The 27,379-nt window shown below is 41.1% G+C and overlaps 1 protein-coding gene across 1 annotated transcript in view; it reads right to left on the reverse strand.

Annotated features, from left to right (window-relative positions):
- cacna2d1a (calcium channel, voltage-dependent, alpha 2/delta subunit 1a) overlaps positions 1–27,379 on the reverse strand; it is an 82,661-nt gene that overhangs the window by 26,012 nt on the left and 29,270 nt on the right. Inside the window, exons 4-16 of the mRNA XM_065951284.1 lie at positions 23,306–23,365; positions 19,565–19,600; positions 18,509–18,644; positions 9,589–9,720; positions 8,880–8,949; positions 8,086–8,136; positions 7,321–7,420; positions 3,051–3,209; positions 2,507–2,611; positions 2,329–2,407; positions 1,802–1,851; positions 1,597–1,686; positions 213–269 (exon numbers count right to left, since the gene is read on the reverse strand). Coding sequence (XP_065807356.1) covers positions 213–269; positions 1,597–1,686; positions 1,802–1,851; positions 2,329–2,407; positions 2,507–2,611; positions 3,051–3,209; positions 7,321–7,420; positions 8,086–8,136; positions 8,880–8,949; positions 9,589–9,720; positions 18,509–18,644; positions 19,565–19,600; positions 23,306–23,365 — 1,125 coding nt within the window. The remainder of the gene's footprint in view (positions 1–212; positions 270–1,596; positions 1,687–1,801; positions 1,852–2,328; positions 2,408–2,506; positions 2,612–3,050; positions 3,210–7,320; positions 7,421–8,085; positions 8,137–8,879; positions 8,950–9,588; positions 9,721–18,508; positions 18,645–19,564; positions 19,601–23,305; positions 23,366–27,379) is intronic.

Genomic DNA, 27,379 nt, shown 5'->3' on the forward strand with positions numbered 1-27,379 from the left:
AGGAGCATAAAAGGAAAGAAGAAGAGGATCACTGAGAGTAATCATGTTGTATGTCTATTATTTTAGTCTGGTAAACATTAGGTTGTGTCACGTAACCGCAGACTTAAAATCCTTCATGGGGTCAAAGTGTCACACTTACCATAAATCTAGTCATTGTTAACCAAAGGATGCAAAGACGACAAAATGAGAAACCAAAGTGTTTTTTCTCCTACCTTTATCTTGGTCTTGTTAAACACAGGTAGAGTTCCAGTGATCACCAGGCCCAGCTCCTAAACATGAAACATGTCATATATTGTATTAAAACTTTGTATGTAGGCTAACATTGACTTTTTTTTTTTTTTTTTTTACAGAGGTGGGAATCTATGAGGCACATATACTTTCTATTCAAAGCTACTTCCGGGAGGTTTTCACTGTTAATGAAAAAGACTGAAATGATTATTGATGCGTCTATACGACCTTCAAATGCAAACAAGACAGTCAGTGAAAAGATTGATTATTTCTATGTCGTAATATTGAATGCTTGTAAACGCTGCTGTCAGACAAAGACGCCTTTTACACTTCACATGTATTAAAGTAACATGTTTGACTGTTAGAGGACAGCTGGACGAGACTTTCAGAAAACTCTATTAGCATGATCTGCAAAAAGATAAGATGTACTGACCAAAGGGGGGCGCCAAAATCAACACAAACAGATAGTTCCTCACAGGAGCTCTCTGGTATCTGTATCTAAGTGGAGGACTTGAGTACTCCTTCTGAAAACTTTTCACTTTAACCCCCCCAAAGTTAACACAAATAACAGATCGCTTAATGTTTTGAAAACAAGCTAGTAACTTCAGCTTTAAAACATCTAAAGAAATCATCGATTGATTTTGTTTGGCATCATTACGGCATTTCCATTCTGACTGATTTCAACCTAAATGGATTCAACAACACAAAGTCAGGGCAAATCAGGGACAACAGACATGACATGATACCCCTAATTACACTGCGAGTCCACGCCAGCGCCTTAATGAAGGTCCAACGCCATAACTGTTAAATATCCCTTCAAAGAGTTGTCCTGCACCAACACCAGACGTGCCCCGGGAAAACTGAAACCGAAATCTTCTAAAAAAAATAAATAAAGAGTGTTTTCCTGTAACAAAAGGCAGAGACATTTCTGGTGATGACAGGGTCGATAAAAGTCCCAGAATAGACGGCTTGTTATCAGTGAACATCCAAAACCATTTGGCGGAGTTTACCAGACTGCTCTCTTATCTACGCTGTCGCCTAAAACAGAAGCTTAAACACCACAAATAAGTGATAAAAGAAGCATTTTTCTCATCAAAATGTATCTGTCTTTATACAAACACGACTGGAGCAGGGGTTGAGGTCGAGTTTACCAAGACGACAAACGGCAAATGTTTAGCATCATTTTTAGAAGACTTATCTGAAGTTCTTTATCTGACAGAAAACAGATTTGGTCTCATTCTCACAGAGCTCTACAAAAGCGGCGGTCACAACTTTGTTTTCCCACCCATCTTAAAGTATCCCCTCTTCCTTGCATTCACTTGTCAATGCGATCATGCACTGTGTGTTTTGTTGTATCGTACAACCTACCAGCGCGTCCAGGTACACGTTGGTCCACTGAACCTGTTTGGCCTTCCTGTCAGCCTTCACCATGGGTCTGCCCAAAACATCCAGGTACTCCTGCAAAGAGGGGCGAGAAAGGGGACGCTTGGATTTGCAACATGAACATCCAACATTTGACCACAAGAGGGCGCCACTCACAAAGAAGTGAAGAGAAGTGAACTGAGGCGTTTACCTGAGTGTTGATCCTGATGGCTCCTATTGATGGGATCTCGTAATAGTAGCCTGAGACAAATACAAGATTTTATTCTACATCCATAGAAAAACAAACGTTATTTAAACTTTTTTATTTTAAAGCTTCAATTTTAGATTTCACACTGAGTAATAAATAAAATATAGTTTCAATGTCGGGATATGTGGAGGGCATATTGTGTCTTTTTCTAATTTCCACACCAATCTTAAAGTCTTTTGATATTTTCAAGCTGAAAAAAAAAAAAACTATTTTAAGATCTATAACCTATAAAACCAAAAGCAGAGTTGAATTAAAAATCATCCATTTCTCACTTCAGGTTGACTACAACAAATTTCAAAAATGTTTTTAAAGGGCCAAACTGTGGCAACATGTGCTCACAAATATTGTCAAAATGTAGAAAAGGGACTTTTTTCAGCATTCATGCAATTTAAATATATTATTAAATATTATTTCAACCAAATGAGGGACCTTTAAGATACTTTCTTCATTTTATTTTTGTGACTTCATACCTTTATTCTTACAGGCCATCCACTGGATTGGTCCTTTGTCGTAGTTGTGTTGACCCACTGAAAATGTAAAGATGCGCACCTGTGAGGACGAAAAGTAAAGAAAGGTGAACATGGTGGATTAAAAAAAATGCCTTCTGTGTTCTACTACTATCTGAACATTTAGAGTTTGAAGTCCTACCGATTGCGTGGGGTTGTATTTTTCAAAGATCTCCTCTGCCCTCTCCTCTCCTCCGTCAGTGAAGAGCATGATGATCTTGTTACAGTTTGCTCGGGACACATTCATCTGTCAGGTACAAAGGTCATTCAACCACTACCTTATCAAAAACAATTATTTACATCACATTTGTGTTGTTACAGGAGCTGCTAAGGAGGTGAATTAAGATCTAACACCTCTTTCTCCATCTGAAGGGAGCACTTATAACAAGCTGTAATGTATGAATCCACCAGAGGAGGGCGACATATACTCACTCTTCAGTCTAACACCACTGACAGGGAGTTGGCAGTTTGTCTTCCAGTAGGTTTAATCGTTATTTTTTTACATTTTAATTAAAATGTGAAATTGAATAAGTTGTATTAGATTGATTAGAACACTTCATCGAGCCTCTGTGATCGTGCATATCTCATGGGACATTGTTGATATAATAACTATGGAACACATAAATCATACTCTGTTACACTTACAGGACAGAGAGGACACTAAAATGTCCCCACGGACAGTTCACCTGTGCGAGCTGCTCGAAGGCCAGCTCGAAGCCGCCTCTGTAGTTGGTGGTGCCCTTGGCGGAGATGCTCAGCACGGCGTCTTGGAGCTTCCTCTTGTTCCGCGTGTTGGCCTGTACCAGGTTCTCGAAGCAAGACGCGTACATGGCCTTGTCATTGAACTGGAGGGGGGAGAGGGAAGGAGGGATGACGGGAAGTGGAGGGAAGGCACTTGCACATATTTTCTGTTAAATATGTGGTTTTCCCATTTGATACGGAGGCATGCGGTGTCCCTAAACATTCAGGTTTGGACTTCAAACATTACAAAAGAGATCACGTTTTTAAAAAAAAACACTCCTTCAATTATCCTTAAATTTGTTTAAATAGAAATCAGGCTTTATCAAATCTGCACAGACCGAAGGGAGCTAAAGGAGCAGAAGGAAAGGATTGAGCAGGAGAGCAGGAAGGGATGCGAAAACAGTGGCATAAGGAGGTAAACAAAAACAAACAAAAACAAAGAGCTTGATTATGGAATGGTCATGCTGTAGAGAAAAAAAACACTACAGTAACAAGTTAAATTACATGTACACAGCCCTGCATGTAAAGACAAATTAGATTAGTATTGGTGAATAGTTAATGTGGAGGAACAGATGGATGTCTTTCAATTCATGCAAACACACAAACACACACAGACACACACAAATAGTAGGCTTTACTAACACACACAGCATCCATGGAGGGCTGAGACATGGCTCATTAATACCCAACATCTGTTCTGGCTTTGACTGCAAACATGGTCCACACACACACACACACACGCACACACACACACACACACACACACACGCATACACACACACGCACACACACCTTTTTCTACATATGCATTACCAAACATGTGCACACACGCACATCACATGCACAAATATTGGTTTTGTGCTTGATTCCAAATCTCTGCAGCTACGCACCCTAACAACGGTCAACATGACGTGTCTGTCATGGCGGTGCGTTAAAACTATAAAGTTAAGGATTTCTCTGGCTTTGTTAAGTGTTGGGAATATTTGAGGTAACATAAGTACTCAACAAAAAAATAACTAAAACATAGGTTTAGTCAATTTTTTATTCATTAAGATATTTGAATGTAAAATTCGACATACACCTTTAAGTGACTTCTATATCCTACAATGACGAACAGCAAAACTATTCACTTGAGTCATAAAGGAAGAAAAGATATCAGAGCGGTTAAATAATGACATCATGAGTGCCCCCAGAGTACACAAAGTAAGTGTAAGCTGTGTACTCTATCACATGGATTGATGCTTTTCAACGCAGGAGGATGCTGTGGCTCCTGAAGACGGTTTCCAAAAGTTCAACATGCTGTTGGAAGTTTCAGGGTAAATACTGCCAAGACATTCGTCCTCTAAACAGACGCACGCCTACACACACACAAACACACACACACAGAAACACATGCACACTCGCACAGAGAAACAAAGTTAAGTATACAAGAATGTTTTTCTTACTTATAACACACATCTTTCTGTATAACACACAGCTTTCTGTTTGTAGGCATCTTCTTCATACATGGTTCAAGTTGATGTTTTCAAAAAGTACCTCAGTCACTTCTGAGGTCCTATCCTGTTAGCGCTAGCCTTTTAGCATAGACACACAAACATATTCAGACTCAAAGATTGCAGAGGCATAGTTTGAATAATTCTCTGACATTATCTTAAAGAAATCATATGTGTTAAAAAGATTTTTTTTTTAAAAAGATTTCCAAAAGGAAAATGTGTAACAAGAAAACCCTTTTGATGCTCGGAAGCATAAAAGATCCTTTATATAAACATATATGTGTGTACTAAAAACACACAAACACGCACACACGGACAGGGTTAAAAGACGACCTTGTCGCTTTTGCTTCACTGTTTGAATTTGAAAGGTTGTACTAGATCATGCCTTCAAAAGGGCTTTAAAATTTATTTTCAAACCTCTACAAGCGGAGTGGGACGCCATCAATATTCCTATTACGCTGCTGCCTGATTTGATTAACTTCAAAAGGCCGTTCACTTTGCTGATTTGAAAGCTCCAAACAAAAACAGAAACCACTGCTCTATTAAGGGAATTGAAAGAAAATGTTATTTATGGTTCATTTGGAAACTAAATCGAAAAAAGGTCCCCGACCATCAAGAAGAAGCAGAAAGAGGAGACAAATAAGCATTAGAGGGAAATTCAAATAAAGCGTCTGCAAAATCTGAGTGAATAATAGATTCTGTGCGAAAGATGGAAGTCACTGGAGCGAAAGATTCAAGGAAAATTAAGCTCTTGCATAAGTTCAGTCAGCAAGACTTTATTCTGTGTGCTGGTTCAGTAGTTTATTCTCTCACTACGCATGCTCACTCATATTCTCACATACTCATCAGCTGTTTGCATCACCTGGTCACATCCATCCAATAGCACTGCCCCTCTCCCTCACTGTTAGTCTGTCATGTTGCTGCTGTCGTTTTAAATATGGCTTTCTCCTCCTTCCGTTTGTTCATGTCATCGTTCGTGCAACCCTCCACCACCACCCCATCAACACTGCAGTCATCCTAGTTTCCTCATCTTCATCATCTCCTCCGCCTCAAATGACATCATCAGCCACAACCTCCACCACCACCACCACCACCACCAGCGTCCGGACTCCACGGGGTGGATCGATGATGTTGCTGCTGCTCAGGGCAGACGTCCTTCGATCACACTCTCTCCCTGTAGAGTTCAAGCCCCAAAGACTTTCTGACCATTATTCATTATGACAACATCTCTGTAAAACAAATATTTACCATTCAGGGACTGCCAACTGGTTTCCTCATCAGCTAATAAACTTCTTTTATTAGGTGCAATAATCAGCTAATAAACTTAATGTAACATTTTCTGGTTAGAGCTCCTTAACGGTAAGATTTTCCTTATGTCGCTTTATTTCTATCAAAAGTAGACAGTGCAGGGGCGCCGGTGGGGCAGTGGTTAGTGCGCACGCCCCATGTATGGAGGCTATGGTTCGAAACCCACCTGTGGCTCCTTTTCCGCATGTCATTTCCTACTCTCTCTCTCTCCCTGATTTCCATATCTATCCACTGTCATATCTCTCCATTAAAAGGCACAAAAAGCCCAAAATAACTCTGAAAAAAAGCAAAAAAAGCAAACTATCATCGCTTATATTAACTACAACTCGTAGAGTATAAGTTGTCGAGAGCACAGTAACCCAACCGAGAGGTTTTTCAGGCAACTGGGAGTGCACAAAAAGGTCTTGAAGTTACTTTTTTAGTCCCTTATTTTAACTCGAGACATTCAATATGACATACTTGGCAGTGGCAGCAGCAGTTTGTTGGTCGTGGCTCAACAGTATAAAGAGGTTGATTAAAGCAGTGCCTCTAAAGGCTCAAAATAAAGTCAGGATGGTACATTTTGAATTTCAATCCTGCCAATCAAGTCATATGGGATTTTCTCAAATCGGGTTTATCCCGACTCAATATTCCCACCAAGAGCAGGAAGAAGGACCCTGAAATGAAAATATATCTTTATATCAAAGCACATGTTGCCATCGTTCTTACATTTGCCTTAAATGAAGAAGCCCGCTTATCCTTAATGATGGATGAATATTCTGCAATCTCCAGAATGCTTGATGATTGAGATTCCTGAAGAATTTCAATTAAGCTTCATTTCTAAGAACCTCATTAAAAGTGTGGCTCATAAATAAAAACATCTTTTGTCTAACTTATCTTGTCACATCCCCAAGGTTTGCTCGAGCTGTGAAATTTGTTCGCTGTATAGAAAGGCACAACCTCTTGGATTCAGCTCTGATGCTCTTTAGACATTTCTCTCATACACAGCCTTACATCAACACACACGCACACTCAAACATATATTCTGTATAAGGGATGAGTGAAAAGAATGAGCACATGAGCATGCACGCATCCATGCACGTATGAAGCCACAGTAACGATCCATCCATGTGCGGCACATTAAGTCACTGAAAAAGGTCACTGCCATGTTTCAACCAATGACTCAAACAGTACAGAGTAAAGCTACTCAAACAGCCACGCCTCAAATACATCCACATTAACATTCAGCAAAATGTGTATCTGGAACATATAACATAATATAAAACAAATTCTGAATCAAAAACCAACTTTCAGAGCAGAGTTTTATAAAAAGAAATACATGTAACATAAAGTGACAGAGAGTCTGTTTAAGTTTACGTTGTATTTATTTCTACTGGTATTACAATTTGAGTATTTGCTGTGTTTTAATACTCACATAAACCACGTTCACATAGTCGTCGTCAGAGAGGGTCTCCAGCATCTTGCTGACCGACGTTCGTATGAGCTTGAGGGTAAAGCCTGAAACGCTGCCACTCCTGCAGGATGGGAGGAAGAATTGGTTCAATATTTCTACAACTACATTTATTACATAGCAGAAAAAAAGAAGGAGGAGGGGGAGGACTGACTTTAAATAAATGACAGTGAATTATATAGATAATCAGGTGTTAGATACACAAGCATCATTTAGAATCACATGAAAAGAAAGACAAGGAATCAGGGAGTAAGGGAGTGAGGAACGACACACCTTAGGACCTTAGGACATCCGCTCCATAGGACCCAAGCCTTTGCACATAGGGTGTGCGCAACAACCACTAGGCCACCGGCACCCCTACATTTTTATTTACCTTGTAAATGATCAGAAGTTATGGAATCTGATCAAAGACTCATGCTGTCACGATTGATACAACTCCATTAAAAGTCCTCTCAGAACATATTTTAAACCTCAACTTTAAGGGCACAAGAAACTGGAATAAACAACCGGACTGTAAATGAGAAAGTCGTCCGATACTCCGACTGCCTCCTCTTTTTTTTGTTTGTTTGTCAGTGTCACACTAGCGCTGAGGCAGCTGTGAGCACAGCGCAGTCGCTCCCAGCGGGGGGTGAAGCTAGTCAGAGAGTTAGCATCACAGCCTTCAGGCGCGCAAAAAGAAAAGAAAATCCGACTGTAGGCTAATGGATGAATCATAAGGTCATCACTCACGCATCCACCAGGATCAGCATGTCCTTGGGTGACGCCGCCCCCTGAATGTACCTGGTGAGTAATAACAATGCACACACGTACACAAGCACACACACACACACACAGACACAAAAAAACATTGTGGTTATTGAGCATTAAACAGAAGTATATGTGCACAGAACTGAAAAAACACAAACACAAAAAGGCAACTATCCTGCAGAATAGCAATTCATGAAACCAATTTCTAATGAAAATCTAAAACCCTTACAATAGTGAGACTGTATATTTTGTGGATTCACGTTTTTTCTTATTTTTTAAATTAGCATCTTAAGCTCACTAAACCTTTACTTCTCATCAACTCTCTTCTCTGAGTGTTTTCATACAGAGTTTGGGGTATTCAACAGTAAATGGGACATTGTGGATAATGAAATGTCATAATGTGGTTTAAAAGGTTGTCATGGTGACAAGGCAGATTTCAATCAGGTTTAGGAGAGTAATACAGCTTTTGTATTGGTGGCCTTTGATATGCAGGAGCTTGATGCTCTGATGTATTTGTTTGAGTGGGTTTGGCTTTGATCATACCACTGATTGGATTGTTTTAAACTTTGTGTGTGTGTGTGTGTGTGTGTGTGTGTGTGTGTGTGTGTGTGTGTGTGTGTGTGGATAGATATTCTTATGAGTGATCACTCGGTGTATGCAATATGCACATTTAGTATTTTTAACAAGTTATTTATTCGTAATGAAAAACAGTAGAGCTAAGAGAGCCATGAGACTTGATAGACTGTGAACTGAAAACAGGACAAATTCAAACTCACCATGGTCTCCTGCGCACATCGTAGAGATCGATTTTATCGTCTGAACTGTTTGCATTGACCCAAGGAGATGCTGGGATTCAAAAGAAGAAGAAAAACTGGGTAAGGAAAGTTGTTTTTATATGACAGAAAGCTTTGGTTTATAACACTCAAACATGTACGCCAAGGCCAAATGATTTTACTGTCTATATGTGCAGTTCATTTTTATGACTGTATATGCAGTATACCCTATACTATACCTCAAAAAGGTGTACCATTTTCTCCCTGTCTGAAAATGTTTGTACTTGGTCTACATTTCCAACTGATAAACTTAGCCTAGCCTAGCATAAAGACTAAAAGCAGTAGGAGACCGCTAGCCTGCAGCAAAAATACAAAAATTAAAATGCATCTCTTTCAAACTTTTTAAGTAATGCTGGGAACTCAAGATGTTAAGCCGGTGAGATTTTTACTTTAGCCTTTCTACAAAGCTAAGTCATTAGCTCATTGTGCTAACATGGAACACTAAACCGTAAGAGCGTTATCTATCTTTTATTTTAATTTAGTCTAGAAAGCTATTGGGCCAAAATGTTGAACTACACTATATGATTTAAAAAAAGAAAGGTATAATTGTGTTAGCATGCATCTACCTGCAAGAATATGAATTGCCCCTATGGTGGTCATTTCTATCCTTATTACTAACCACAGTAACCTCACCGGCTGCTGGACTGCTCACCTGGGAAGTATCGAGCCAATCCAGTCGCAGAGCCGAACACCTGCCAGAGAAGCGACGGATCTTCCTCTTTGTTTTTCCGGAAAACTTCCTCCAAGGCCTCTGTCCAATTTAGCTCATTCAAAATAATATTAGCTGGAACACACAGACAGAAAAAAAAAATGGAATGAGTCAAGTACAAAATCATAAAAAGCACACGAGCACAAAATGACAAAATGTCAAGGCTTTCAGAGGAAGGATAGGCAGGAGAGACTACACTTGAAAGTCTTACAAAACACACAAACAGGCAACCACACACACACACATTTGCTTGTATTAGGCCCCTGACATTGATGGCTGAGAAGAAGCCTCCTCACAGATATTGAATCTGACGTCAATCTGCTATCATGCGATATTTCCATTTTTCCCCCTACTTTTTTGCTCTCAAAACACACACTGAAATCTGCAGCAGTAGCAAGTGAGCAAAAGAGGGGAGATGGGGAAGAGAGCGGGAGGCAAAAACAAAATGATTCAATTTGATATTTCGGGTTCAAGACAAAATCCTCTTCCTGGTACTCGGGGGGGGGGGGGGGGGGGGGGGGGCAGACATACAGTAAACGTTTTGTTTACCTGTTAGTCTGCAGGAGCTCTTACTGGCTTAATGCTCCAACAATCTAGTTTGACCGGGGAAAAAAAGCAAAGCTCTGCTGGGGAAAGTGGGCAGCATGTCAAAGTGATGCTGAGCATGACTCATACTTGCATGTGTGTGTGTGGGTCTTTTGTTAAAGCAAATAGATAAAGGAAACCACAAAGAACAGGAACAAATAAATACATGTAAGGGTGATTTAAGGGTAAGACTGGGGACTTGACAGACAACTAGAAGCTGGGTGTTTAAACAGAATTAGTACCGATTAGAGTGTGAAGCATCTGTACTCTTAACTCAGTAAGAGAATTATAGCAGGAAAAGATGGCAAAAAGAGAAGTATGGCAAAGTGAGAGGAGAGAAATTAAATTCAACCCAACACTTGATGATGTATTTTCTCTAGACTCTTTCCTCTAACAGAAACTTCATTGTTCTGTAGGCAGGAACTGGCTACTGCTAGAGTCAGAGCAACTCAGATCTCGACTCATGATCCATAACTATGATCCATACATCCAGCTAACATTCATCGGTGCAGGTGTTCTAGTTTGTAGAATGCAATTACAAACAAAGGCTGCAGCCCTGTTGTGCTAATCTACAGCAGAGACTTGGAGCAGGTGCTTATGTTAGCATGCTTAAAAGACAACATGCTTATTTGCTAAGCAAGTATTATGTTCAGGAAAAAAAGGACTCAACAAGGATGTATTTATCTTACAGCTATATAAGGTTGAAGCTAGGTTTATTTTAAATGGGAGCTAAATTTATATTTATGGCAATATATTATATATAATAGGGAAAAAAACAACAGTTTTATGTTATGAAAGCATTTGAAAACAGTTAGAAAACAGCCCATAAATCTTTTTCATTTCTTGAATGCCTTGAAAGAGGCCAGGAATTTATTGTGTTTTTACCCCTCTACCTCCCACTTCTTCCTGAGTCTTTCTGCACTCACTGTCTTGTGGCCTTCACATTTCCCCTCCACCTTCTTTGCTAAGGCTCTGTTTCCATGCATTGTTGGATAAAAAGAGAGTTTAGGCCAGCTCTCAAATGTCTCCCTCTGGTATTGGAGACGAAAGCGTGTCCCAATGATAAGTGGCGACAATTTGTTCAGGCCTGATCTCTCTTCTCCCCGAGGATGGCCATTAATGGATTTGTCCTGCTGGTTTCCTTGACATCAGTAACAAGAAGTCTCAGGGTAACAAGCCCTCAAACAGGAAGCATTGGTATCCATTTTTCCTTCCAACCCCATGTTGCTATAACTGCACTGTAAACTAACAAGAAAGGCCATTTATTATGTCTTCTGCCCACCAGCTGCCACAACAGGAAGTCAATGTTTGGGTGATTTGTGGGTTTGAAACATGATGAGGAGGGAGGACAAAATAATGACTTAGATGGAAAGATGTGTATCCTTCTTCCTTGTGTTTGTGTTTCCATTGAAAGCCATTATAGTCTCCCACATGAATTTTGGACGTAAACATACATCAAACACCCCCAGATGGGCAGTTCAGGCCCCACTGATGAGCCCTTAACAACTAAATCCAATGCAGTGTCCTCTAATCTCCACCAAATACTGGAACAAATGGCAGCTTCAGAGTAAACAGATCCATCTCTGGGTCTGTAACTTGCTCGAGGTCACAATGATGAGAGAAAGAAATGAGAGGTATTAGCGGAGCAACACAAGATCTGGTCAGCTCCTGTCTGCGTTTTGGCCTGGGGGGCATTTTGGAGGGCAGGATGCAGGTTTCAGTATGGCTGTATACCTACAAATTGTTGATTATTACGAGAGCTTAAACTAAAATCTGCATTTCCATGGAAGGTCTTTCTTCAGCAGTTGAACAAAAAAAAAGTAATATTAAATTAAAAAGCAACGTCCCTGAAATTCCTGAAGAGAAATTTGGTTTTCATGTTAATGAGAAACCAAAAATGACTGTAACGTGTAAACAGAAAAAAAGAAGGGGTTGAAAAGAAGAAACTGAAAAGAGTGGAGCAAAGGAAGCTACTGCCAGCACTTCTCTTTGACAGGTAGAATAAAAATCATGTTATTAATTTTGTTGAGATTGGAAAAATTTAATTAACTGCCATGAATTAAATTTTGAAGGAGAGCTATAAAGCCCAACAAGTAAAATCGTTTTTTCTATGATCATGTGTTACATATAATAAAAGGGAACTAAGGGCAAGGCTTGTGAGGGGAAATGTGTAACTTTAAAGCTAGCAGCAATAAGCTAGCATTTCTGGAATATGCTAATGGAATAAATCACTGTACTATAATGTTTACTCTCTCATGACATCCTGTTTTCAGGAGTGTAAATACGTTAATTCTCTATTATCTACTTACTTGTTTCTTACTTAACTAACACAAAATGGTAAACTCTTACATTTTTAAAGTCTAACAGAATTTCAAGGAATAACTCTCTACATTAACAAACTTGCTAATGTCAGTTTAGCTAGCAAAGTCGTAAGCTAGCAAGATACAAAGGAGCATCGAGTAGGGTTAGCTGTTGAACACTATTATTGTCAAGCACATGTTAGCAAGGTGCGAACAAGCTAGCTCAGCGAATCAATGCACCTTGCTGTTACTCAAACTTTTAACCCTCCCTCATCTCTTTTTTTTTACGCTTTGCTAACGTTGGTTGAGCTTTACAAGCAGGTTAGAAAGCTTGACAGCGAACGAGACAATAAGTAAACCCTCAAAGATCAAAGTCCGTCCCTAAATCAAGACACTGTTCAGCTTGTCCCATTGTTATTGGTGTTAAAAAGGGATGGTCACCATTTAGAATAACTCAGAATGAGAACTAAAATATAAGAGTTTCAGTTGATTATAATTCAGCAGAGATGCCCAGCCTCATGCCAGCCTCATAAATCACACTTTCCAAATATCACATGGTTAACAAGTGTAGACATGTGAGATAAGAAACAAAAATGAATGATTCATGAGGCGAGAAAGCATGGGAACTGAATATGTAAAAGAAGACAGCCTACTAAATATTCCCTGTGAGGCATGTAGATGCTTTCAAAAACAAATCAAACTGGGTTTTGGCAGTGACTGATAAGGGTGATGGCGGTGGGAGGAAGCGAGGGAGAGGAGGGTGGGGAAGCTGCACGGTGCCATGCCGAGTGATGCCCTGTGGTGTTCCCTGTCAACAGCTAGCTGGTGGCTGAAATGAACTTGTGCTTTGGAAAGTAATTACACGGGGGAAGCTTGAGTGGTGAGAACCTGCAATCATGGGATCAGACGGAGCCCTCTACTCGATGACGCTTTACCTCTTACTACTGATTGTGACGTGAGCATTCACACAGCAGCACCGACATTAGTTTTTAGCACAGCTTTAGATTATAAATCCTGCAGAAATTACACAACATTGACAGTCAGAGAGGAGCACATTTAACCTTATGTCATTCACACTTAGGATTCACACAAGCAAGCCCCTGTCTCTGATTACTTTATCTACTACTGCTCCAGATGGTGAGGTGAGAGAAGGTGAGAAAAGCCCTGAAGGTAACACTGCATGCCTCAAGATCAAGAACAGTTACTCACAACATGACTGTCCTCTTTAAGGACTGCTGGGTCTTTTTTGCGCCTTACTTGAGATAAAGATATCATTACATTTAATAAATATGAAGTAAGATTAAGATTTACTTTTATTGATCCCCGCAAGGGGAGAATTTCAGTTTTCACACTCTGTAGTCATGCAACACACACATAGGCTGAAGTATATACACACATGCACACAAACAGGGTCCTATGGTCATGCACTAATGGAGAGATGTCAGAGTGACAGAGCGGCCCACAGTGAGCACTCCTGAGCCGGTGGTGGGGAGGGGGTTTGGTGCCTTGCAGAAGGGCTTCCAGCAGTGCTCAGGAGGTGATCTGGCACCTCTCCAGCTACCAGACCAACTTCCATACTTGGTCCGCACCGGGACTTGAACCGGCAACCCTCTGGTTCCCAACCCAAGTCCCGACAGACTGAGCTACTGCCGCCCACAAGTAGGTGTCGCCAGTAAAAAAAAAAAAAATAATAAAAACTGTAGAAGGCGATTAAGTGTTTGGTTCAGTTTCAATTAAGTTATGAAACAATTGACAGTATATAAAGATGGACGACCAGTATGTATCTCCTCCTCTTGTACAAACGTTAAGCCAGAATAACCTTGGTATTGAGATCTTGCTCTATACATCACATGACATTCCTGCCGTGTGATATTACTTTATTATCTTGATAAAAAAAAGAATGCAGTCTGAAATATTTTAAGTTCTATTCTTGGAGGTTTAATAGATGGGTATTTTGTATGAGGGAGAATCCGAGAGTGAATTCAAATCAGCTGATTAGAACATCCTGGGAAAGCTTCCAACTTGTGGTAAGGACAGAGGGCTCGGATAAGGAGGAGGGCAGAAAGATGGACGTGAAGATGCATCAGAGTTTGGCAGCCAGCTTCCTAAACGAAACAGGACTCATGTATAAGATGTAAAAAATGTCGCTGTGAGCTTTGCCACAGGGACCGTGACTTCGACACAAACACGGTCGCATACACGTTGTCAAAGTATCTCAGCGCGTCACAGTGTGTGTGTGTGTCTCAGGCTGACAGGTGCCACACAGGGTTGATGCAAACGGGCATCAGATGAGCCTCGGCCACGACGCTCTCCTCTCATCGCATCCACGCCAATCTGCCTAATGAGCGAGAAGACACGCATACGCAGCCATGAGAAGCATATACAGGACAGTAGGTGCATGAGATGTGACGCACATGCTGGCTCTCACACCAAAAGTGTTTCTCCCCATCTCCTCCTCCTCTCTTTTTTCAAACACAATCACACACACACACAGACAAACTCTGATTCATCTCCAGTGAGCGTGCACACATAAACACAATAATGAATCCCAGTCTGACCACCCACACTGGATCAGCAGGGAGAATAGATTCTGATCAGCAGGACTAATGCGGGGGAGAGAGACAGTGGCACATTTGTCTCCACACACCCCACTATTAACATGCTTGATAAAAGTGGAGCGAGGGACGATGGGGAGATGGAGTAAAAGGGGTAAAGATGAGGAAAAGATGGAAAAGAAGAAGAGAGGAGGGTTAAACGTAAGAACAAGACAGCAGTTCTGTGAAAACAGGTCGAGAAGAAAGAAGGGAATTAAAGAGTAACTGAAATGTAGGGAAAGGACGCAGGGAGAAAAAGAGGGATGGGAGTGGCAGCGACAAGTCCAGCACAATCAAAGAAGAAGAGATGGATGACACAAATCTCCTTCAGCATCAATAAAAGCCACAAGGACGCCAGCATTGTCTAGACAAAGTCACCTAATCAAGTTACAAGTCTCCCTCCGCACAACAAGATAAAACACCAGGGCGTGTCTAAGTTTGTGTGGCCTCTTCGATACGCACACACACACACACACACACACACACACACACAACACTTGAGTAACATCGCCATGGCAACGCTGACACTGCTTGCCAGCCGGAGTGGCATCGATGTGGGAGCCCGTCCTTGGAGACGGAGAGAGGGAAAGAGAGAGGGAGCACTAACACTAATAGTTCGGTTAGCCACATGGCTAACAAGTGCTCCGCCAAGATTGCAACCTTCACCGCCACCGCCTGTGTGGTCGGCCCCGTCCAACAGACACACGCTAGCTCTTTCCAGCCTTTGTACCAGCGAGCTAATATTTATTACAAAGAAGAGGTGTGCTCATCTTGTCGCCTTCATCTTAGCTAGTATGCCTCACACAAGTGAAAATGGGCCGTTCCTTGGTATGAATGATGACCGTATGGCAGAAAAAGAAAAGAGAATTTGATGACAACGTACATGTAGATAAATTGTGAAAACTCTGACCGACCTCCAGTTGAGAATTTAACAAGAAACCGATGTAACAAGAGGACTAAAAATAAGGAAACATAAACAAATGAAAGGAAAAAAAAGACAGAGGTCATATATAGCTGCAGAAGGAGGCCAAAGACAGACAGATGAATCATGCAAGTCACAACCCCCCCCTTCCCCCTTCATCCTTATAACTACTGCATGCAAAAATAACCGAGTACATTTGTCCATTTGCCAATGACAAAAACGTCTGCACAGTCAGAGGCCTCAGAGGCGTGTCACTCTGCACATTTATAGTATGTGGAGTGACTCGCCGTGTAAGGGCATTACAGTCATATGACTGAGTCCACAGCATTTAGCAAGCGCCGAGTGACGATCATTACCCCAAATTGAAATTGAATGCTCAATCAATGCCAGGAAGGCAATTAGCTCATGCGTGGCTATAAGGAAATCATTTAACTGTGTTGTGGACTGCCTGCATTCGTGTGTTGTTAAATGTAGTGTGTTAAATGCCATATTGTCACCTTTCAGTCATAAATTGTCACGATAAGCGGCGTGAGAGGCTGATAGTCTAGCGTGGCCGTGTTCCTTTCACCTTCTGCGGACATTTTGATGCTTTACATCAGCCTAGATGAGGTCACTCTTATAAGATTACATGTCGATTCTAATTTCTTTAAGTTATTGCTGAACCTTCTTTCTCGTTTTTTTTATTGTGTTAATAGCATGAGTGTTTCTTCACGGAAGAACACGACCTCTATTGAGTGTTTCTGTGTGTATCAAGACATGTCTGCATCCTCATGTGTGTGTGTGTGTGTGTGTGTGTGTGTGTGTGTGTGTGTGTGTGTCCAACTGCCCTTGCATTAAACTCATTAGCGTCCTAGAATAAGAGGCTAATAACCCCTGAAGGGTTTGGATGTATTAGTGTGTGTTGGCTCAGTATTTCTTCACACACATTGATTTGTCCTTCTGCCAGTGAATAGACAACCATTTATTAAACAAGCACACGCTTCCTGGGAAAGATAAATGACTAATGTATGGGTGGGTCTCTGTACTCGCCCTGGAGAAGAACACGTTCAACACTCAAACACACACTGCTGAGAAGTAGCATAATTGTAAGATTGTATTATAGTAAAAGAAGTGTATACCAGATTGTATCACTGTTAGCCAAATCTAGCTAGATGGTTGGCCTGTTCAGTGTGTCCTCCTGCCTCATGTCCAGTGCATGCTGGGAGAGGATCCAAAGGAAAGATTTGGACAGATTTGGTCCCCAACCATGTCATAGTCCTCTGTGAGATTAATTTGAGGCTAGCCTGATGTGACAGAAGTGTTATCATACCACAGACTGCAAACAAGGGGAGTATAGTTTAGCAAAAAACAAGTAATTAGCTAGAAATGATCATGATAACAGGCAGATCATATCGCCCTCAACAATTTATGAAATTCTGCCCTAGTGCACTTGAACCCCATTTCTCCCCCAGGGGAGTACAACCCCTGGGGGACAAAAAACTAGTCCAGGCTTCAAGCCGTAAAAGTCTCATTCAAGTCATCATTTTTCAACAACAAAAAAAAATATGTCAAGGTGGCAAGAAAATTCATCATAAAGGTCAAGGGTTTTGATCCATGCAAAAACTTTGCTCACATGCTGGTGTTCAGTCGGTGTTTACATTGTGCCTCGATAAAGTTAAGAATGTTAGAATTGCTGTAGCACTTTCTAATCAGGGCTAAACCAAGCGGCAAGCTCCGGTCTGGAAAAAATGAAACAAATCCGGAAGTGCAAAATCCTGCAGTTCCTCGAGTGTCCGTTGGAGGCTGGCTCCAGGAACACCGGAAGTCACATACACATTGCCGGACAAAAAAAGCCGTTTTTACAGTATAAACAAATATTCTCTGGGGATCATGAAGGTACCATGTGTTTTTTTTTTTTTTTAAATCTATTGGTCTTAACCAAATGGGATCTGAAAACAGACAAAGGCTAGAATCCTGATAGCAATGCCACTAAGATGGCTTAAAATCGAAAATTAAAATACACACACAAACACTGTATGTATGATCAAAAACAAAGACCCAAAATATAATGTAAATATAATATGAGCATTGAAATGCTCACATCTCTTAGAAGGTACAATAAGAGCTCTCCTTGACAGAGGCATCGACTTCAGCGAGGTTAACAATGAACGAGAAGGAAAGGAGCAGCTGCTGACCAGGGCAAAGAGAGGGCTATAGTGTGCTGCCCATTGGGTTGTTGGCATCTGTGTTATATTTAGACTGGAATGGCCTGGCCTTGGGGTGGAACAGAGTACACTGCAGAGAGCGCTGGGAGGCTGAGCTCCTCATCATGGGAACTTACTGTAGATACTGGACATAGTGATGACAGGAATAAAGCGAGACAAACAGCAGGGCAGGAGGTGCTGGTTGCCTTCTTTTACTATTTATAAAGAGGGATATGTATATGTTTTTTTTTCAGTCAGTGCATGTGTGTTTCAACTTACAGCCTTCGTATATATCCGTAGGGATGTGAACGGCCGATGTGTTGTAAGAGACGAGTCGTCTGAAGTCAGGATCGATCTGTAGATCATCTGGGATGTATGCATTCTTTCTTCTTTTTACGTCATCTGTTTCATAAAGCTGCAAAAAAGGGAGAGAAAAAAAACTGATCCAGGATTTGAAAAACATCCTACAAACCGTGTTTTTTTCTGCATGTATGTATACCCCCTATATGCATTTTCTCTTATATTTGAATGACGAGGAGTCAATGTTGGCGATCACTTAAATAAATGTCACCGCTGTCACAATAAAGCTAGGGGAATTTAATCAAAATGTGATGCATGAAACATAAACCCAGGCATCGAGAGAGAAGAAGAGAAAGAGGGGAGAGGGTCTGTCAGTCAAATACAGAGTGACATTAGTGTGCTTTGGGTGCGTCGTTTTCTCCCACTGGGACATTGGAGGGGAATTAGAAGCTGATCCCTGTTTATAAGAGCAGACAGATGACATCTAACACTGGGGGGGGGGTGTCTAATGTCTCACGCAGAACTCATGTGTTTCTGAATGTTTGCCTCAAAACATACACTGGTGCTCATGTACAAAAAAAGTGCATACCTAAGCAAAGTATGGGTATGTCCTATTTGTTTTACTGCGACACACACATCAGGATACAGACACTGACTTTTCTGAGTCCTTAAAAAGCCCAGTATGTAAAATCCGCTGCCAGGGGGCTCTCAATCAAAACAACAACAAAAGATGACACAGAGGCTGGCGGGGAATCACGGGAGTGATTCTCTCTGCTACTCTCCCTGGGCCCTTCCTCCTGGTCTTATCGCAACTAGAATCCCACGCCCACTGCAGGACTTTAGCGAGTACGTTTACTGCCTGTAGCTACACTGAAAGCTACCTGGTCTGAGCATGCCATGTCAGAGTTTCAAGACAATCTACAATAAAATATGCCGCCTTTGTGATGACCGAGGGAATAGATGTTTTAAATTTAAGAATCTCCATTTCTAATTACCCAGAGAGAATATCAGAACCCTGGCTCAAGTTGTACTCACCTTCTCTTTGGCATAGTAGTAAACGAATTTGTCAGCCTGCAAAGAGATGGAAGAGAAAGAGGAAAAGAAAGGCTTGAAATTAATCTTCTGCCACAGAGTGTTGTCAGTCCCTCCCTGGCTCTAAGCTGTGATGTCACAGTGAACTGACACATACGTAATAAGATTTCTAACTGCTGTTACATTGATCTTTAAACGCAGAACTTATTATTTGTGTTCAAGTCTTCAAGTGAATTGTGCCCTGTGTCAAGGACCAAATCTAACATATCTATTGTTTTCTCTATACCTTGTTACATCTTTTTTAATCTCCCACCTTAAGAATTAAAAAGACAAACAGTCTCAGGTCCCCTTAAAAGCCACATTTGCACAAAGATAACTTTAGTGAAAAGCCCATTATACTATTTAAATCAAGTGGATGTGTTGGATGAATGCACTTCAAGACAACTTTTAGAGAGTGTAGTTTGCACAAAAAAAAAAAGTTTTATTGAAGGTTGAAGATAAAGGATTTAACATCAGAGAAGGATGAACATATTGAGGCGCTTCAGTATGTTTTGTAGTCTAAATGTGACACTGTAGTTAAGGTCATGGGTGTCTAAGAAGTACTCCAACATAGGTCATTGAAATCTGGTGCAGACATGTTCAACTGCAGATGGAATTAAAATCTTGCTTTATTTTCCTGCAGGGCAGCGGCTTGTTTTTTGACACTGAGGATCACTGAAGTAAGTGGTGTTGCTGTGCTCTCACACTCCTGGGTTCGCTGTCAATACACAGGCTACCAGGGCTATAACGAGCTAGCCATGCTGCTGACATAAGAGCGCCCCAGGGCTACAGCGCTGGTTCGCTGACTCCCACCACCTGCCCACCACTTCTGCAGGTGCAAACTAACATGATGGCAAACTCAAAAAGAATCTGTGACTCCTCCTGCCACTGCTTCTGCTACCTTCCCTGTAATTAGCTCACAATAAGTGTTAAGGCTGAGCCAAACGCTAGCATCTGCTCTCTGTTGTGCTGTTTTGACTGTTAATCAGTTATAGCAGGAGGCGTGCAAGTTAGTGTGCAAAGAGGAGGGGTACAGCACGTATGTTAATAAGCACATGCAACACAAACACAAACAATGAGATGATGCGAGGAGACTCTCCCATGATGCTCTCTGTCAGGGCATGTTACTGCAGACAGATGTGTACCTGCAGAGGTGAAGATAACACTAAGATCACACCGTCGCACCTCTCAGGGAAGGCTACTCTGCAAGAACACTTTGTGTGTGAGGGTGCAGAAAGGCATGTTGGGGAGTGAATGCTAACGAAATGAGAAACACACTACTGCTTCTATAGCATGTTGTACTGGGTGTTATGTGTACTGCTTAATCAAAGAGTCTGTGTGTGTATTTTGTTTGAAAAAAGGAGATGTTTTTGCTAGGTGTGCCTTCAGTTTGTCTTCATTTGCCAACGACTCTGTCAATATGAACTAAGGGCAATAAAAACTCCAACAAGATCTGCTCCCAGCAGATTCACTTTGGACTCACTGCACAATCAAATGCAAGAAAGTCAATAGAATTCCGAAAATAAAAGTTAATACAGGCTGAAAAATATCAAATATAATGACCTGAAATGTCTTCTTTAAATGTTGTTAGCTACAAACCCACTCAAACTTTGTAAATCTGTCTAGAGAAACTAGACACGGTTTGTATTGTAACAGGTGTCATTCTATTACGGTGTGCAAAAACATGTATGTGTACATAAAATATCACACCCCCACATAGGATCCTTACATCCTGGGTTAAAATGTTTGATTGGAGTTAATCTACTATTATTACAATTAAGGCACTGAGCATGGTTTTTAAAAATGATACATACTGCGCACAAACATGCTGATCATGCACTTGTCTTTTTATTCACCATGCTCAAAAGTGATTTACAGCACCCAGAAGGACACATTCAGGTTTGTGTGGACTAAGCTGAGGGCAAGAGTCTTCTCTGATCTGATGTGATTTGATTTTGACACTACAGCTGTGGTTACACAAACAAGGACACTCGCTTTCTGACATAACCATGCTAGAGCTATGCAGAAACGAGATTAGTAGAGGCTACAAACCCTGCAAATCCTCGGTCAATATCATAATAATACCCCACTCTGTAGCACTTCAGCAGATATCTGCAAGTCTCTTTTAAAATAGAATACATAAGCAAGGAATTATGCAAATTGAGTTAGGGCGTTTTCATATTAGGAACCATTGTTTCAAAAAAGCAACCATGGCAACCACCCGCAGGCTGAGTCCACCCTGCTAACTGTGGATGTTTCTGTTGTTATTTCTGAAATGCCTACAACGATCCTCTTTCTGTACACACACAGCTACCGCGCAGCTCAGAGGGTGAAACTGGCCCGTGATGCACAGATACAACGGTTTTTGAAGCGACGCGAGCTGTTAACAATTACGTCATACAGCGGACTCGAGAACATATGAATCACGCCTGAGGCCACCTCTTCAAGTGGAATCGGGCACAGTACCCAAGTACGATACGAGTACAGTACGTTTGTGTTCACACTGATCAAATGAACCAGACTTTGTGGGTCAAGCATACTCGGATCTGGGCCCGGGTCCCGAGTGTGAAACCACCCTTAGTTATTGTTTTCAGGCAGTACTTTTTGCCTCTGAGTTCTGGGTCAAATAAGATACTTGACTTGTTTGTTTGTGTGTTGGGTTGAGATTTGATTGACAGGAGAGTTGAGTCAATTGACTGAATAACAACAGAACCCATGCAAGTTAGCTAAACTACTTTGGGCCTTTATTATTCAGTCTCATATTCACACAAATCAGCCAACGATTCCCATTAACAATGGGGTGGGGTATTAAATTGGTGTAAAAGTGGGGTAAAAGTCCTGTAGAAATCCCCATTTCATTAACCAAAAAAAATTAATCACGTTTGCTAGCCAAGTATCACAGGCCAAAGGAATAAATTAATACAGCTGACGAATGAAAATACTCTCATTTCTTTCCCCTTTTTCCTCTGCGCAAGAAGTTATATAAAGGGAAAATGTTAATGGAAAAGGATCATTAAGGTTTGGCAAACAACACTACAGAGTTTTTTAAGTTAATAGTCTTAATGGCAAAGTTGAAGTTCCTTCACTACAGTAAGTACACAATATCATTTGTCATTTGTAAAACACCTCGAGGCTTGAGGCTTTTTCGCTTTCAAAGACAGAAGCAGAAATGTGCAATTTTTCATATATTATGGAAAGGATGTGAGGTACAACATGGCACTGGAGAAAGCTGCTTTAACTCTCCGAGGGGCTGCTGTTGTTGTACAGGGCACTGCATCTTTTTATAAGGCAAAGTAATTAAAAGACTTGTTTACCATTTTTGCTATACAAACCTTCTTGAAGTTAATGGATGCAACCTTTATGGCCCCTAGGGGAATTCACGTGTGTCACAGTATTACATGTGTTCTTAATACTGTGATTATGAGCAACAGAGTGTGAATGTATTTGTGGTGTGTGTCTGTTCCTCAAAATCACACCTGGGTATTTCTGCCTATTATGAAAAATAATGGAATCTGGTATAAAGTCATTACAGCACTGTTGTCAATGGAATGAGATTTGCCATCCAATTATTAGAATCATATTGGATCATGACTAACACGCTCCCTCCGGCGCTTGTCTTGTAGAGATCGTGACACTACTTGTTCCCTTTGTAACGCAGCCCCGTGTTAATGAACATATCAGATCACGCTCCAGCCCCTCACTCACCTCGCTGTCGTCCCTCCACACGTGTTCCGTCTGAAGCTTCTCTGCCACTGACGCCAGACGCTGAGAGGAGAGAGAGAAATACAGGGTGTTAGGCCATGTTTACTTTTTGAACAGGGGCGTAAACACATCTGGGTGGCTGGGGGCTCAAGTGAAAAAAAGGGCACCCTACCCACCCTACAGATATAATATACCACACACAATCTAAATTTGTTAGATCACATTGATGGAAAAGAACGACCCAACTGAGGCTCTGAATGGCTCACTTAACTTAAAAAAAACAACTTCCGGACAGCCCACAGGTTAAAAGTAAAATCCACCTTGTCATGTCAAACATTTAACTTTTTCCTGTCCCCGTTAGCTGTTTTCCTTCCATCTTTGATCCCTAATGAGTCTCTTTATCCGCAGTTATTTTAATGTTGTAACTGACAAGCTACAAGAAGTTCCTTATTTTATATAAAAATAAAAGCGGGTTTGCATCCAAACAGGAAATAAAGTACCTTTAGCTTCAGACAGTACACAAATTCTAAATAAAAGCATAACAAAAAATGCAAAATAATGGATTTCCTAACATGAATGTGATTCATCATTATTAACAATTGAAATTGAGCAATGAATTGCAATTTTTTTTTTTTAATCACTTTGAAGCCCGACTTCAACACATTCTCTGTCCAGTAGATTCTTGTAAAGGACAACAAATATGCTCACATCTTTATCCCCTTTCCTTTTTTCTCTGCTTTTTTCACTAGGCACATTGCACTGCAAAATGCATAACTGAAATGTTAATCATAATGTTACTGAAATACAAATGAAATGAAAAGACTAGAAAAACCAGGGATAAACTGGTGAGGCACACACTCAGGTCCCCTTAGGGGTCTATCCATGCACATGTCACATTCTTGTGAAAGCTCAGATTTTAATATCTTCCCTGCTTAGTCAACATTACTGTAACCATCACGATAAAAGCTTTGGTCCTGATTCTCATTTTGTCCAAGGATCGCTGTTTTTGCTTCGATGATTTCAATGTTTGATAATCCATACGCAGGACAACAAAAGAAAGCTCTTTACCGGGCGGTATTTTAGATAAAAGCATTTCAAAGAAAAGATAAATGTCAAAGTTAAAAGTCAAGTCTTAACACTTAACTTAATGGCAGCTTAAGAAGGTGCTGCTGACGAAGAAACACTGCGTTCTAGGGAAAACACCTCATTTCCTCTCGGCGCCTGCAGATATTAACGAGCACTAGCTATGACACTATGTCATGCTAAAATTAGACACTCTGCTATTCCATCTTTTCTCAGATCTGGTCCTAATGACTAGGTTAATGGGCTTATAATGGGCCCCACTTTTAATCTGTACCTGGTCCAGAAACACACTGTACTATTAATTTCCCCAGGGAAATGTCACATCCAGCTTTTCCTGCTTATGTGTACAGCACAAAGGGTTTTCAAGTCACACAGGAGCAGCGGGGAACTGATGGGGGCAAGGGAGTAAATTAATTTATGACATGAGAGGAGAGGAGACGGGGGGGCTTGAAACGATGAATTATTGAATTAATCATGCCGTGGAATTCAAGAAGACATTCAAAAGAATCAGAGGAGTAGAACAAAGGCTAATTGTCATTCATATGATAGGAAATTGGCAACAGAAATCAGAGCCTAAACATGACACTAACTTTGCATTTTCTTACTTTCGTACTTGAATCACATGGATATTTCCTTATAGCTGTAAATTAAGATAAAGAGTAAGATGTTTGGTTTTTTTTTCAGAAAAAAATCAATAAGGAGACAGACGTCAAGAGATCATATAAAAAGGAAAAGGCCTTCAAACATGATAAGGCCTTTGAATCTACATTTCCAAAGCAACTTTGCCAACATTTTTTTGGCCTGGTGCTCCGACGCTGCTCCTTCTTCTTATTTTTTTCTTGACGAAAGTTCCCTTTCCTGCATATTCTATCAGCACTGAGGCCTCATTTTGATTATGAAAACCCCCCCCTCCCGCAGGTCTGGCTTCAGATCACTCGTTATGTCCCTACACCATGCCAACCCATGATGCATGACACTCCTGCAGTCCCTATCACAGTTACCTCACAGCCTCTCAGTTGGGTCTCATTAGGGCGGAGAATTTAGCAGCAGCTGTCAGAGACGGAGGGACCTTGTGACGGGCAGAGGAGTAAAGGTGAATTGGAGCTTTGTGTGTGTCTGAGTGGTTTAAAAGAGGGGAAAGGCTTCACTTGAAGTTGAATAATAAACATGTTTGAATGTGTTTGGATACGCCAGCAAGAATGTTTATTTCACTTAAGAGGAAAAAAAAAATAGTTGGACTACTCTACATCCTGGTAACATGTCTATCTTGTAGAAAGGTTAGCTTGAATGTTAGCATTTCTAGGGTTTTGAAGAATATTGCTGTCAACACGAGATAGCGTGCTCCTTATAATGCAATTGCACAAACCAACAACGCCTTTGCAATTAATGTTGCCAGGTGCCAATGGTTCCATAGCTGCTCTGACCTTAGGGAATATACAGTCTGTTTCCAGTCAGCTCATTATTGGCTGAAAAACAGATTAGGGTGTGTGTTTCAATCAATCAAATAAACTTCTAATCTGATGCTGTGGTCACCAACCTGTCGATGGTGGTTTACTCTGGAAACTTCGATTCAAGAGCATCGTGAGAGGACAACAATCAATAAAAGAGCCCCCTCCCCAACCTAACTCTGTAGACCGATGGGCAGCAAGAGCCAGGGCATCACCACGTTTATAAAGCGGGACCCTCCCTTTACCAGTGTGACGTCAAGTTAGTCCCACAACACCTCGGGAAGGCTGGACAGTTAGCCCTGTAGCATTTAAGAGAACCCCCCCCACTACTGCGGCTACTGCATGTTCATTAGGCGAAATAAGTTGTTTTTAATCTGTTAGTTTTGTGTTTTGTTCAGTAACTAGGCTTTAAGGTTTTAAAGGTTCCATATTCTGCTTTTTCTGGTTTTATATGCTCTTTAGTGTGTTTTCCAAGTGTCCTGTGCATGTTTAGACACATCTATGTGCAAAAATTCAAAGTCCGTGGAAACGCGTCTTCTCCTACGTCCTCCTGTTAGCTGTAGCATTAGCTGCATGTAACGCTCGGTTCTAGCCCCCCCTCGATAAAAATTTGTCAGTCCGGCGTCATTGTCAGAGTGATATGACTGATCTAAGCCCATTGGCTCGTTGTGACAAGCCCTGCATGTTGAAATTTCCAAGACGCGTGCTGAGCAACTGACCAATAACGACAGAGCGGATCGGCAGACCAATCAGAGCAGACTTGGCCCACGTGGGGTCTAACAGTGTGGGCTCAGCAGAGTGTAGCTGACGGACTCAGAGCGCAGAGGGAGCAAGGAGGAGCAGTACATGAAAACAGACACTTTTTTCAGACTTTAGCTATTGTGAACGTACAAAAGTAGGTACATAGATTAAATATACAAACCCCAAAAAGGGCATACTATGGGCTCTTTAAGGAAAGAGGTGAATAATTTAAGAGTATAATGATACTTTACTACTCACATAATCAGAGAAAAGCTTTCCCCACACACACACACACATTAATGAGAATCTCAGATCAAGTCAGAGTGTCAAAGGTCAGCAGCTGCTGCAGCTCTTTTATGTGAAAACCCCTATCTCCCAGCATGCTCCTGTCACACCTTTAAGTGGTGTCGGCTTTCCTTTGTTTCACACCTTTTACAGCGCGTCGTGCTTCAACAACACATGTCTGACATTAAGTCAGGGATGCAGCACGAATTCACAAACTTGTGATGTATACCAAACTTCAGAACTGTTAGTGCTGTAATTAAAGAGAATAAATAAGCACAGGAAAAGAAAGACTTGCTAATGAGCTGGCATAACAATTCTACCATATCAGCAAGCTGCTTTAGACTAATGAGAGAATATTGCTGAGTTACAGAACACATAATGAGCGGAGAGGCATTTCAATCTGGTGCCATCAACTCGTTTAAAGTTACTTGTAGGCGTTTGATTTCGTTATGGTCGTAAAGTCATTGAGGAAGAACTGAGCTATAACTGAATATTTAGAGGACTTCACATTCACTTTAGT

This window comes from Labrus bergylta, chromosome 23 (assembly GCF_963930695.1).
Source record: "Labrus bergylta chromosome 23, fLabBer1.1, whole genome shotgun sequence".
Lineage (NCBI taxonomy): Eukaryota > Metazoa > Chordata > Actinopteri > Labriformes > Labridae > Labrus > Labrus bergylta.